General features: G+C 34.6%; 1 protein-coding gene across 1 annotated transcript in view; it reads left to right on the forward strand.

Moving 5' to 3' along the window:
• LOC149783381 (structural maintenance of chromosomes flexible hinge domain-containing protein 1-like) overlaps positions 1-4,848 on the forward strand; it is a 163,547-nt gene extending 158,699 nt beyond the window's left edge. The window contains exon 50 of the mRNA XM_089931608.1: positions 1,200-4,848. Coding sequence (XP_089787734.1) covers positions 1,200-1,432 — 233 coding nt within the window. The 3' untranslated portion in view covers positions 1,433-4,848. The remainder of the gene's footprint in view (positions 1-1,199) is intronic.
• The last annotated feature ends 8,291 nt before the right edge of the window (positions 4,849-13,139 follow it).

The raw sequence follows: 13,139 nt of genomic DNA on the forward strand, positions 1-13,139 counted from the left end.
ACAACTGTATGGATGGTTTGCGGTAAGGAGTTTATCATTGTTGAGATCAAAAGGTCAAAGGGTAAGGTGGAAAAAAGAAAAATATGTTTTCCAAATGTTATCATTAGTTCTACATCTCAGATCTAGACCAAACTTGATGAATGACATGCACTTGAGGTATACTAGTTTCCATGGATTGTGTGGTTGCTTCAAAGAATGAATTTAAAGATGAAGTAAAAAAACAACTTGCTTCATGACACTTAATACTAAGCTCTTAATGCTGAGCACATAATGACGCAGCTGTTATACCATTTTTTAAGTTGTTGTTGTTGTTGTTGTAGGGTTTAACGCCATTTTTCAGCACAAGATAGGCTATACATGGCGGCCAGTATTAATGGTGGAGGAAGAACCCGGGAAAACCTCGGAAAGAACCACCGACCCACGAGAAGCTACTGGCAAGCTTTCTCACATACCCACATTGGCTGAATCCAAGATCTGAACCCACGCAGACAGAGGTGAGATGGCAGTGATCCGTAATGGAGAGTGCTTTAGACCACTCGGCCACTCGGGGCCCCCCATTTTTTAAGTCTTTGGTATGACTTGGCTGGGGTTTAAACCCGTGACCTCCCATATTTGAGGTGGACACCCTAACCACTAGGCCACAGGAGTGGTCCAATATTTGTGGCAGTTAATCTTTGAAATTAAATACCAACCAATAGGTAAACTTTTACAGGAAAATCCATGAAATTATTTACCCACAAATTTTTTCTTTGCAAAACCACGAAAGTTGATACCCACAAAAGTAAATGATAGAATGTAGATTCACATAAATTTGCTAATTATGATATACAATGTACAGACACATATCAATTTGACAGATAATAATGTAAAATAAATATATACATATCAGTTGGCTGATAATTAAATATGATATAGATATTTGTTAACTGCTTATAATTAGATACAATCACTGTTTTAAAAGTTTTGTCCTTTTTAAAAAAATTCTGTTGTTTACTGTGGCCAGTAAAATATTTTAAGATTGAGACTACAATTCCATACAAGTTTGCTCATGGGTTCAGCATTTTTTCAATATGTGCCTTTCCAGATGGATCATTTTACCTTCACATTATTTTCATATTTCCATTAACCTTTAGCCTTAATTTGAGGCCCCCAAGAAAATGCACACAAAAAATAACTTTGTTCTCTGTATTCACATACAGGTATGGGAACTCCACAGAAGTCATTAACCAGTCCACGATCTGGGTCAAAGTCAGCTACAGCACTTGATGACCCCAAGAAACAGACGCAGAGTCCAGCACAGAACTCAGCCTCTGCCTCAGCAGTGAATGGTGGCACACCAAACTCATTTGTTACTCCAACAAGGACCAGCAAAAGGATAGCACACATGACTCCTGTCTCGGATGATGGAAGGAAAAGACTTAGAAGGAACTAGAACTGATATTTTACAGTGAATACTGGCTTGTATGCAGATGGCAAAACATAACTTTTTTCCAGTAGAATATTGAGTACTGGAGGTTCTGGATGGATATAAGACATACAGTGTTGAAAAACTATTATTGTTGATTGAAAAAATAAGACAAAGATGTTGTGAAGACACATATAATGTAATTTTCTAATTAGGATCTAAGACACAAAGATGAGTTGTGAAGACACATATAATGTCAGTTTTCTAAGTAGGATCTAAGACACAAAGATGAGTTGTGAAGACACATGTAATGTCAGTTTTCTAATTAGGATCTAAGACACAAAGATGAGTTTTGAAGACAAGTTTGATGTCACTTGTCTAATTAGGATGTAAAACTTATTTAGACATGTAATAAATGCAGCAAATTCTAGTCAACAAGAAGTTATTGTATAAATCATTTAGTTCACTGTACAAAATCATTCCTTTATTCCACTGTACAAGTCATTCCTTTAATCCACTGGACAAATTCCTTCTTTTAACGTTTTTTTCACCATGGTTTTAGCATGTTATAGGATGTTAGTGATTTTTGTTGTATTTATGTCCAATAAATGCCAGCAAAAAAGTGCCAAGTTATGAATGAAAATTGTGTCATTTCATAGTAGCATGAAAATAATTTCAGACATTGTGTAAGTCAGTTTTCATCTCACCAGTATACGTACATTCGTGTATACTAGGCAGCTAATCATAATGTACAGTATTCATCTGTACATTTAAAGGCAGTTAATTCTGACAGAGTCCTGGTTCTACTAATCATTGTACAGTGTTTATCCGTACATGTACAGTCAGGTAAATCTGACATGGTCCTGGTTCTGTTAATCATAATGTACAGTGTTCATCATTTCTTGTACAGTCAGGCTAACCTGACACAGTCATAGTTCACTAATCATAATGTACAGTGTTCATCAGTTCATGTAAAGTCAGATAAACCTGACATGGTCCTGGTTTCGCTACTCATAATATACATTGTTCATCAGTACAAGTTCAGTCAAGTAAATCTGGCATGGTCCTGGTTCGGCTAATCATAATATACATTGTTCATCAGTACAAGTTCAGTCAAGTAAATCTGGCATGGTCCTGGTTCCAGCAGTCATAGTTATAGCATTCATCACTACATGTACAGTAAGGTAAACCTGGCACAGTCATGGTTCTACTAATCATAATGTAGAGTTTTCATCAGTATATATACAGTCATATAAAACTGACATTAATCATAATGTTCAGTGTTTATCATTATACATGTACAGTCAGGTTTGCCTGACACAGTCATAATTCCACTAATCATAATGTACAATATTCATCAGTACATGTAGAGTCAGATAAACTTGACATGATCCTGGTTCTGCTAATCATAATGCACAGCGTTCATCAGTACAAATCTGGTATGGCCCTTATTTCACTAATTATAATTAGTGTTTTCATCAATACATGTACAGTCAGATAAACTTGACACAGTCATGGTTCCACTAAACATTATGTAAAGTGTTCATCAATACAGATATAGTAATGTAAACCTGATATAGTCCTGGTTCCACTGATCACAGTTTTTAGTGTTCATCAATACACATATAGTAATGTAAACCTGATATAGTCCTGGTTCCACTGATCACAGTTTTTAGTGTTCATCAATACACATATAGTAATGTAAACCTGATATAGTCCTGGTTCCACTGATCACAATATATAGTGTTCATCAATACACATATAGTAATGTAAACCTGATACAGTCCTGGTTCTACTGATCATAATATATAGTGTTCATCAATACACATATAGTAATGTAAACCTGATACAGTCCTGGTTCCACTGATCACAATATATAGTGTTCATCAATACACATATAGTAATGTAAACCTGATACAGTCCTGGTTCTACTGATCATAATATATAGTGTTCATCAATACACATATAGTAATGTAAACCTGATACAGTCCTGGTTCCACTGATCACAATATACAGTGTTCATCAGTACTTGTAGAGGCACATCTGGCACAAGTCTGGATCGACTATCATTTTAAGAATTTGCTCTCATATTGAAATTTTATATTGTAATATGTACAAGACCATGAACAATAATGTGATTTTAGTGATAAGTTGAAATAATTTAAAGATGAAGAAAACCCATCCACCGTTGAATTATTTTTGGGTGTCCCAGTACACATTTACTTGGGTGGTCAAGAACATGTTTACTGTAGTGTTCCATTACATCCAGCTATTCTTGGACTTTACATAAAATAACTGTTATGGTCTCTTTCTTTCATGGGTACCACTTTCTCAATGATAGGTGGTACACGTGAGGGGACATTTCAAGCACATGGTCACCCTATGTCCATTTTGCTCCAGGATGCCAAGAAAGGAGAGCAGTCCCCACATTGTATTGAGTAGCTTGAAATTTAGCTTAACAGATTTAATGTAAGAAAGCATGATGTCCAACAATTGTTGAAAAATGTCACGACTTCCAAGTTACGTCTGATAAATGTTCTTTCATTAAATGTAAATCAATAAATATGTACGTGTTAACATTAATTATAATTTTCTTTGCCCAGTAAACTGTAAAAATTAGCATATGGAAAATTGAATCTCCAATTTTACTGTAGTTAATTTTAAATAGGGGGAACTAATAGTAAGTTTAGGTATCCCTGAAAAGTCTACGTAATGGAGATATAGGCCAAAATGTGTAAAATGCTTATAATGCAGAGACAGATTTTGTTTTTATAAACTGTACTATTTTAAAAAGTCTACAGTACATTAGGTTATACCATTCAGATTTTTACCAAAGAAAGACATTTAAAAAAGTTGGAAATAAAACTTTTAAATTTGTTTGAAAATTGTCTTTTTATTCTCTATACCAAATATATGGAAATTCTAAAAGGAATAAGCAAGGTTGATTGCAGATACATTCAATATCTAAGTTCTTAAATTTATGGTCAGTGATTGCTAAAAGTTAAGTGATAACTAATCAATGTCAATTTGAGGAAGACATTTTAAGATATTTGGCAAAAATGTTGGGACAAACAGCAAATTTTTCAGGTAACTGTTATGACACTTGTGGAACTACAATATATCTGTATTTTATGCATTTAGATAGTTTTATCCTGTTAAGCTTTTTGTAAGAGATATTTCAGATGTACAGTTATTCGGGTGATTTGCTTCATTTGTTTTGGCTGATAGAACTATACAGATATTTCTGTATATGCATGTTGTTCACTTATTGTTTTCCTTTATAACATGATCTCCAACATTAACACATTGTGTGTGTTTATTTCATTTTAAATCACTTTACATTGTACATAACATTTAATTAATTTTTTTAAATTACAAAAATGATGGTTGTTATAATAATCTCATGTATATTTGTAAATAAAATAAAAAATGTTTCAAAAATACTCATTCTTGAATTTGTTTCTATTTAACTTTCTAGATCGGAACATACCAAAAATACAATTGAGGATTTACTTCCAAATTGATTTTGCTTTCTCACAGAAGATAAGCTATTTACTTCTGAATAGGCCTTCACAAACCTTCTTTTCTTTTATATAAAGAAATGGCCAAGTGCAAATTTCATTTTACTAAATGGCAGGTGGGAAGACATAGGTACTATGTGACCCCACTATAACATACCCCATTATAACATAAATATGGATATAATACAGTTGTGGCATGTATTTTTCTTGTATGGAAACAAATTTCTTCTTAAAAGTAAGAAAAATAACATTTTAAATTGTTTACTATCATTTTGAGGAAAAAATCATATATGAATTCCAAGCTAAAATGATCTTGTCAGTGGCTACTGAAATTATGCACATGGTTCCTATGCTTTTCTAACTATGAATTTCCAGGGTTTTTCCAAGATGAAATTAACGTTTTCAAGATTCACATATGACCATTGCTGAATGGTATTAATGAACATTTTAGATTATAAAACATGCATTTTTTAAATTTAAAGATGTTCCTATTTAGAGACTCCAAAACATCTAAGTAAGAAAAGATGATCATGTGCAAAACCACAAAATGTATCATACGAAACAGGACTGACTTTATTCCTATAAAGTGGCATGTAAAGTATTTCAGTGTTCAGAATAAAAATTCTAACTTTACTTTGCTGACCTGCATTATATTACTTCCTGGAAACAGCATAATGAACATAAATTAGTTTTGTTTCCTTTCATACCTTTAATTCTAAAGATATATATAGCAATGTAAATGCATGTTATACAAAGTAAACATTTCCTATCACAGAATGTAGAAACACTGAACGCAAAGTATTACAATCTTTTATTGCAAAGAAAAATTTTTATCCCTGAATTTATCTGTGCCAATAAAATCCTAAACAAGATTTTTCAAACAACCTAAACTTCTTAAGACGATTTGGTTAAATATCCATCAATTAAAAAACATTTACAAAAGGATTGATTTAACTTCTGACAAAAGACCTTCACAATTGTAATTGCTGTATAAGCAAGGACTACATATTCCGTTAAATCAAGTTGTCTTCTTGTAATTTGATAAACCAGTCCCCAAACTTCTATTGATACAGGGACTTGTATTGTCTGTTTAATATATAATATAAGGGACAACAGATTCCCATTTCTCCAGCATTCTATTTAAGAACTGAAACTAATGCTTGAAGCTATATGTCACTGAGTAATAATTTTGCACCAAAGTTCTGCTCAGAGATTCTACATTTTGGACATGTATGCCTTATTTGTGTTTTCGAATGGGATGTGATAGATCCATGAATATTATAATGTGATCTATACTCATATTCATGGGTTTTTCATAAACATGTTAGGGCCCCGAGTGGTCTAAATGGCTCTCCATTACGGATCACTGCCATCTCACCTCTGTCTGCGTGGGTTCGGATCTCGGATTCAGCCAATGTGGGTATGTGAGAAAGCTTGCCAATAGCTTCTCGTGGGTCGGTGGTTCTTTCCAGGGTTTTCCCAGGTTCTTCCTCCACCATTAATACTGGCCGCCATGTATAGCCTATCGTGTGCTGAAAAATGGCATTAAATCCTACAACAACAACAACAACATAAACATGTACAGTACTTGACGCATTATGGACTATACAAACATAAGTTGTCAATATACAAGTGTATTTCAGAGTAGATATGTCTTTAAATCAAAAGCATGTATTTTTGTGCCCTCTTTTATTACACACATACACACACTGGACCTTTGGGGGGGGAGTACATGCATCATTTTCTTCAGTTAACTGTACTGGTTGTTTATAACACGGTTCATCTATAACACAGATTAGTTCTTTGAACCCCAACCTCCATGTTATAGTGGGGTCACACTGTACCTTTGATTGACTAGTGAAAATAGTGTTATTCACAAAGTTACAATTTTTTTTATCAATATCTTCCTTTTTATCAATTGCAATATTCAAGTACTGGTAATGCTTTGCATTGGTATTGTTGTTTAACAAGACTGCTTCACCTAACTCAACAAATTGCTGTATGGAACATATTTCTTCTTTTAAAAATTTTATGTTGTAGGGATCAGTCAGGTCTCTATAAATACCCTGTATAAGAGAGAAAGCAAAGAATTTGCTTGAAGCTTTGATGTTCAAGTTTGTATTCAAGTTTTTCAAACTGTCACAACTTCTGCATTTTTCTGAAATCGTACCATATCTAGTCATTAAACTTGACAACTTTGGTTATCCTGAGACATACTACTCAAAGCAGACAAAAGGTCAGATTAATTCGCTCATTATGTTCCAGTAGTTAACTTAGGTTTTTAAATTGACTTGTATCTCTATTTCTATTATTAAGTGAACGTTAATGAACCTTTAAAGGTGTAATTATTTTGAACGCCTACTACTTATTGCATAGAAAAGTAGGTTACATTTACCTACATCTATTGACAGCATTTAGTTTTTGTCTTGACGATGTATGCATGATGATATATGCATAATTTCCTGACAGAAACATGGCTAAAAACATCAGGCGATGAGCCCAAGTGTGCAGATATAACACCCACTGGTTACTCCATCAAGTCGTTCCCCCGTAATTCTCGCGGAGGTGGAATAGCTGTCATCACAAAGAACTCCATGATAAAATGTCTTAACCACACCACAACATTCAATTTCGACCACACATCGTTTGAACTAGTCCAAACCACACTCACACTGGAGAAAAGGTCAGTCCATTTTTTCTGCTTATACTGCCCTCCTCCTAGTAGAAAAAACAAGCTGGCTGACTCTCTTTTTGGAGCAGTTTCGAAATCTCCTGGACTATGGAAATTCGATAGGTGGCAACCTGATTCTTGGAGATTTCAACTTTCACTTTGACTGTCCCAGAAACTCAAACACATCAAAACTCATAGATTTCATTAATGTTTTCAACCTCAAACAGTAGGTTAACCAACCCACCCATAAACATGGTCACATTTTAGACTGGATTCTTCATAGACCTGATGATAACATTCTACAGTCCTCCCTGGTATCCCATGACCTTGCATCAGATCACCTCTGCATTATATGCCATCTTGACGTATGAGTCCCTAACACTCCACCTTTATCTGCTACTAAGAGAAACCTCCATATGATAAATAGAACCAAACTAATGCACGACATCCAAACTAACCTAACAACTTGCTTACCTCCTACCGCAGAACAACTTGATAACTGTCTGCGTTCATTACTTGACAAACATGCCCCAGCTACCAAGTGCAGAGTATCAATTAAAAAGTGTTCTCCATGGTATAGCAGTGTTAGGGACCAGCTTCACACTGCTAAAAGAGACCGCCGTAAAGCTGAGATGCTCTGGCTTTCCACCAGACTCTCTATTCATAAGCAAATCTATGAAGCCGCTAAGAAGAATGTCACAAATATAGTCCATGCAGCGAAATCAGCCCACTACATTACTAAGATCATGGAAAGTTTCAGCTGCAAAGAGCTCTACGAGATTAGTAACAAGCTAATGTCAAGGAATAAATCTACACCACTTCCAACTATCTTCTCTCCAGTCAACCTTCTGGACATGTTTGCAAATTTCTTTCGTGACAAAGTACAAACCATTAGAGATAAGCTTGACACCACAATTTCAATTGACTCGTCGTCACCATACAGTTGGGATACAGAATTTGAGCAGCAACCATTAGCAGCATTTGAACCAGTCTCTATGGATTTCATACGTACAATCATGATGAAAAGTGCACCAAAGTCATGTGAACTTGATCCAATTCCAACATCACTGCTGCTTGAGTGCTTAGATCCAGTATTGCCTTCACTAACAGATGTTATTAATACCTCTCTCTCATCCGGGGAATTCCCATCATTTTTCAAAACTACCATTGTAAAGCCTTTGCTGAAGAAATCAACACTAGACCATAACGATTTAAAGAACTACCGCCCAGTTTCTAATCTCCCATTCATATCAACAATCTTAGAAAAGGTTGTTCTATCCCAGCTTGTATCTCATCTAAATTCAAACACTCTTTTTAGCAATGTACAATCTGCATATCGCCCTTGCCACAGTACTGAAACTACTCTTCTGAAAATAGTTAATGACATTCTCTCTGCATTGGATAGCGGAAAGATTACAGTCCTCACCCTCCTTGATTTGTCTGCAGCATTTGACACAATAGACCATGATATATTACTTCACCGTCTCCAGCATGTATTTGGCATTCATGATACAGTTTTACTGTGGTTCAAGTCCTACTTGGTCAACAGGACACAAATTGTATCTGCAAATGGAATACACTCCAGTCCAGTTGATCTATGTTGTGGTGTTCCACAGGGGTCTGTTCTTGGACCTGTTCTCTTCATTATGTACACTCAGTCGCTCTCAAGTGTCTTAGATCATCATCCAGTGTCTCACCAATTGTATGCTGATGACACCCAAATATACAAATCTAGCCACCCAACTGAAGTTGATGCTACCATCCAACGTGTAGTGAGGTGCATTTCTGATGTGAAATCATGGAATACATGTAACAAGCTGCAGACGAATGATGATAAAACTGAGGCCATTCTGATCACAACACAAAGACTTTCTCATTCACATCCTTTACCGCAAACAATAAATATCAGCAACACCAACATTAAATTAACACAATCTGTATGAAACCTAGGTGTTACTCTGGACAGTACTCTCACACTGCACCAATATGTCATGAACATATACAAGGCTGCATATCTTGAACTGAGACGCATCAGCTCAATTCACAAATATCTTTCAGTTGATGCCACTAAAACACTTGTGTTCATTAGTACTTTCAAGACTGAACTATTGTAACTCAATTCTGTCTGGTTCATCTCAATATCTGCTCCAGAAAATTCAAAAAGTTCAAAACACAGCTGCTCGGATCATGCTTAGAGTACCACGATCAGAGCATACCTCCCCGCTGCTCTGTACCCTACACTGGCTATCCATTTGATCCAGAATCAAACACAAAATTTGTTCTCTGTGCTACATTTCACTGTCAGACTCTAGTCCAACATACCTATCCGACCTCACCCATGTGTACACACCAGCAAGATACTTACGCTCCTCTTCTGACAATTGTATACTCATTATTCCCACTATGAAAACAAAGTCATATGGACAGCATTCTTTTGCATACCAGAGCCCAGCAACGTGGAATGAATTGCCCACTAACTTAGACACAAAGACACAGTGATCACATTCAAGAGGGCTCTCAAAACTTACTTACTTCAACTGCAAAAACAAACTTAAAGACCTAATAATGTTTCCTACCTTAAATATTCTCAGCATGGTTTTTTTTGTCTTTTTTTTAATGTTTTCTAATTTCATGGTGTTTGTTTTTGTAATAATATCATTATATTTTTTTTATCTTATAGGTGTTGTCTAATGTTTTAAAGCACTTAGAGCTTCCAAAGATTAGGCGCTATATAAAGTCCTCATTATTATTATTATTATTATTATTATTATTATCATTATTATTATTATTATTATTATTATTATTATAACTTTTTTGCTGTTCAGCATCAATATTAAGATTCTTTTCTTTGGTCTGTGATCACATTTTAAGTGAGATACAGTGACGGTGGTCCAATACAGTAGGGGTGAATCTGGGAATAAATGATCTGCAGAATACTTGTTTTATTTATTGGCCAAATTTTGATGGAGAGGTACATAATTTAGCATACGCTTTTCTGCCCTTGTGTAATTGCTGCACAATTACATCTGAAATCTGGATTATTATGCTATGGTTTTGTCCTTCCTGTTGCTTGTCTGTCCATGTATCTGTCAACATTGTGATGGTCCATTCAATAAGTTTGTAATGACTGGAAATGCTTTTATGACACTTTGCCCAGATATAAATCACGACTAGAAAGTTTGTCACATACAACAGTTGCACTGTTGCTTCAGCGTTAAGGTCACAGCAAAGTAAACATAATTCTTTGACCTGTATCCTTGTCTAAAATGTAACTTTTGAACCACTAGAGACTTGAATGAAAATGTGCTAGTTATTTGCATCACATTTTTCTTATCTCAAGGGCAAGGTGACTTAATGGAAAATGGAAATCTGATTGTATCCTTGCCCAGAATATAACTTTTGAGCCACTGAAATATGTTAATGAAACATGAATGAGTTATAGATCATTACAAGACATGTGTCAGATACTATAGCCATGCACCCTGTCTGATGGTTATGGTCAAGGCAACAGAAAATATAAATTTGTGACATCTGTCCATATGCATTCATAAGTGTAACTTTTGAATCACTGAAGATATTTTCATGAAATCTTTTTATTTGATGATTGAAATTCAATGAAGTATGAACTGAAAAAATGTGTGCAGATTGTATGATGCATACATTTATATAATTCAGCTGCATAAACAGTTAAATAAACACACAGTTTAATAATATTTTTTTATGTAATCATATTTTGAATTTCATTCATTAAGGTGCAGTAATACAGAACAGTGAATTCCATTGATATATTTACAGGCAATTAGAGAAATTTAAGCTTGCTCGCTGACATCAAGTCAAAACTCTGATCATCTGGAATATGTTACATGGTAAAATGTTATATGCAAGTCTAATTTGTTTCATAATAAACAACAATCTTTAAATGAAAGTGTCTACATAAACTGTAAACAGACTATACTGGCTTTTATAGATTATCTAATACTATATCAGTCAAGTGACTGCATAGATCAGTGGGTTACAGTGTCATCTTAATAATGTGAAGGTTGTGGGTTTGATTTTTCTGTGTCCACATTATTTTGTTTTCTCTTTTCTTCACCTTTTATTTTATTTTATTCTGCAGATCAAATTTCAAACTTCCATTTCGTAACAGTATGCAGATTTCATATACATTTCATACACACTGATGAATTTCACATGGTACTATCCTATCTTCACAATATGCAGATTCAATATACATTTCATACACACTGATGAATTTCACATGGTACTATCCTGTCTTCACAGTATGCAGATTTCATATACATTTCATACACACTGATGAATTTCACATGGTACTATCCTGTCTTCACAGTATGCAGATTTCATATACATTTCATACACTCTGATGAATTTCACATGGTACTATCCTATCTTCACAGTATGCAGATTTCATACACATTTCATACACACTGATGAATTTCACATGGTACTATCCTGTCTTCACAGTATGCAGATTTCATATACATTTCAAACACACTGATGAATTTCACATGGTACTATCATGTCTTTACATCACAATATGTGAGCATATGATGTTTAAATTATTTTAGTTGTAGCATATATCTCATTTATTTGGAAAAGGTCTAGCACTTAGTTCATAATTAAAATCTTATGTAAAAAGTCAGAATGATCCTGTATTCTAAATTAATACATTCCTCATTCATTGAGTGTTATATGCTGGCAAGCATGGGTCTATGTTGTTTGTGGTTGGACGAAGCTTACAAATGAGTATATATGGTATTTTATCACAGCATGATATTTGTATACTTAAACCTGTAAATAATTGCTTGCATAAAAAATAAATATATTACATTTAAACAATGCATTATTTTCTTGAAGCTATCCTTGCCATGTGTTTCTTAGGTTCAGCTTGCTAAAAATAAATAGTTTCAAACTACCAACTGCTACAAACTTTAAAATGTTAGAAGAAATGTAGTAGTATAAAACTGCTGGTTTCATTACCCTATGGGCCCACTGTCCTCGCTTCTACCCCTATGGCATAGTTAGCCACCACACCATCGATACATGTTTGATCACTTTTAATCTTGTCCCACGGAGGTGTAAACAATTGTCACATGAGTCAGTCATGGGGTGGTAGAGTTTTGTATGGGTGCCAGTGGGTCCATAGGGTAATGAAAATGGTCAAAAACCCCACTTTCATACTACTCCAGTTTGCAGTGATTGTGGAATGAAAATCCTGCAGAGAGTGTACCTAGATATGCAAGCGTATGGTAGCAATTAGCATATGCACACTGCCTGAAATGTTTGTTTTTATTCAACTTTTGCATGTTTTTGGCACTGTTTGAAATCTCCATAAATTCTTTCAGTAGACTTTGGCAATCAATTGCTTCACTACCACTGAACACAATATTAAATACTAATATATTTCTCTCTTTGCCAGTAAAAACATTGTTATATAGCTGTGAAAATATAGTTAATACAAGTTTGTATGTAGACACTATTGATACAAAATCCAGCACATTTATTAATTACAGTCACAATATGA

Source organism: Sinohyriopsis cumingii, chromosome 14 (assembly GCF_028554795.1).
Source record: "Sinohyriopsis cumingii isolate HCF-2022 chromosome 14, ASM2855479v2, whole genome shotgun sequence".
NCBI classification, from domain to species: Eukaryota; Metazoa; Mollusca; class Bivalvia; order Unionida; family Unionidae; genus Sinohyriopsis; species Sinohyriopsis cumingii.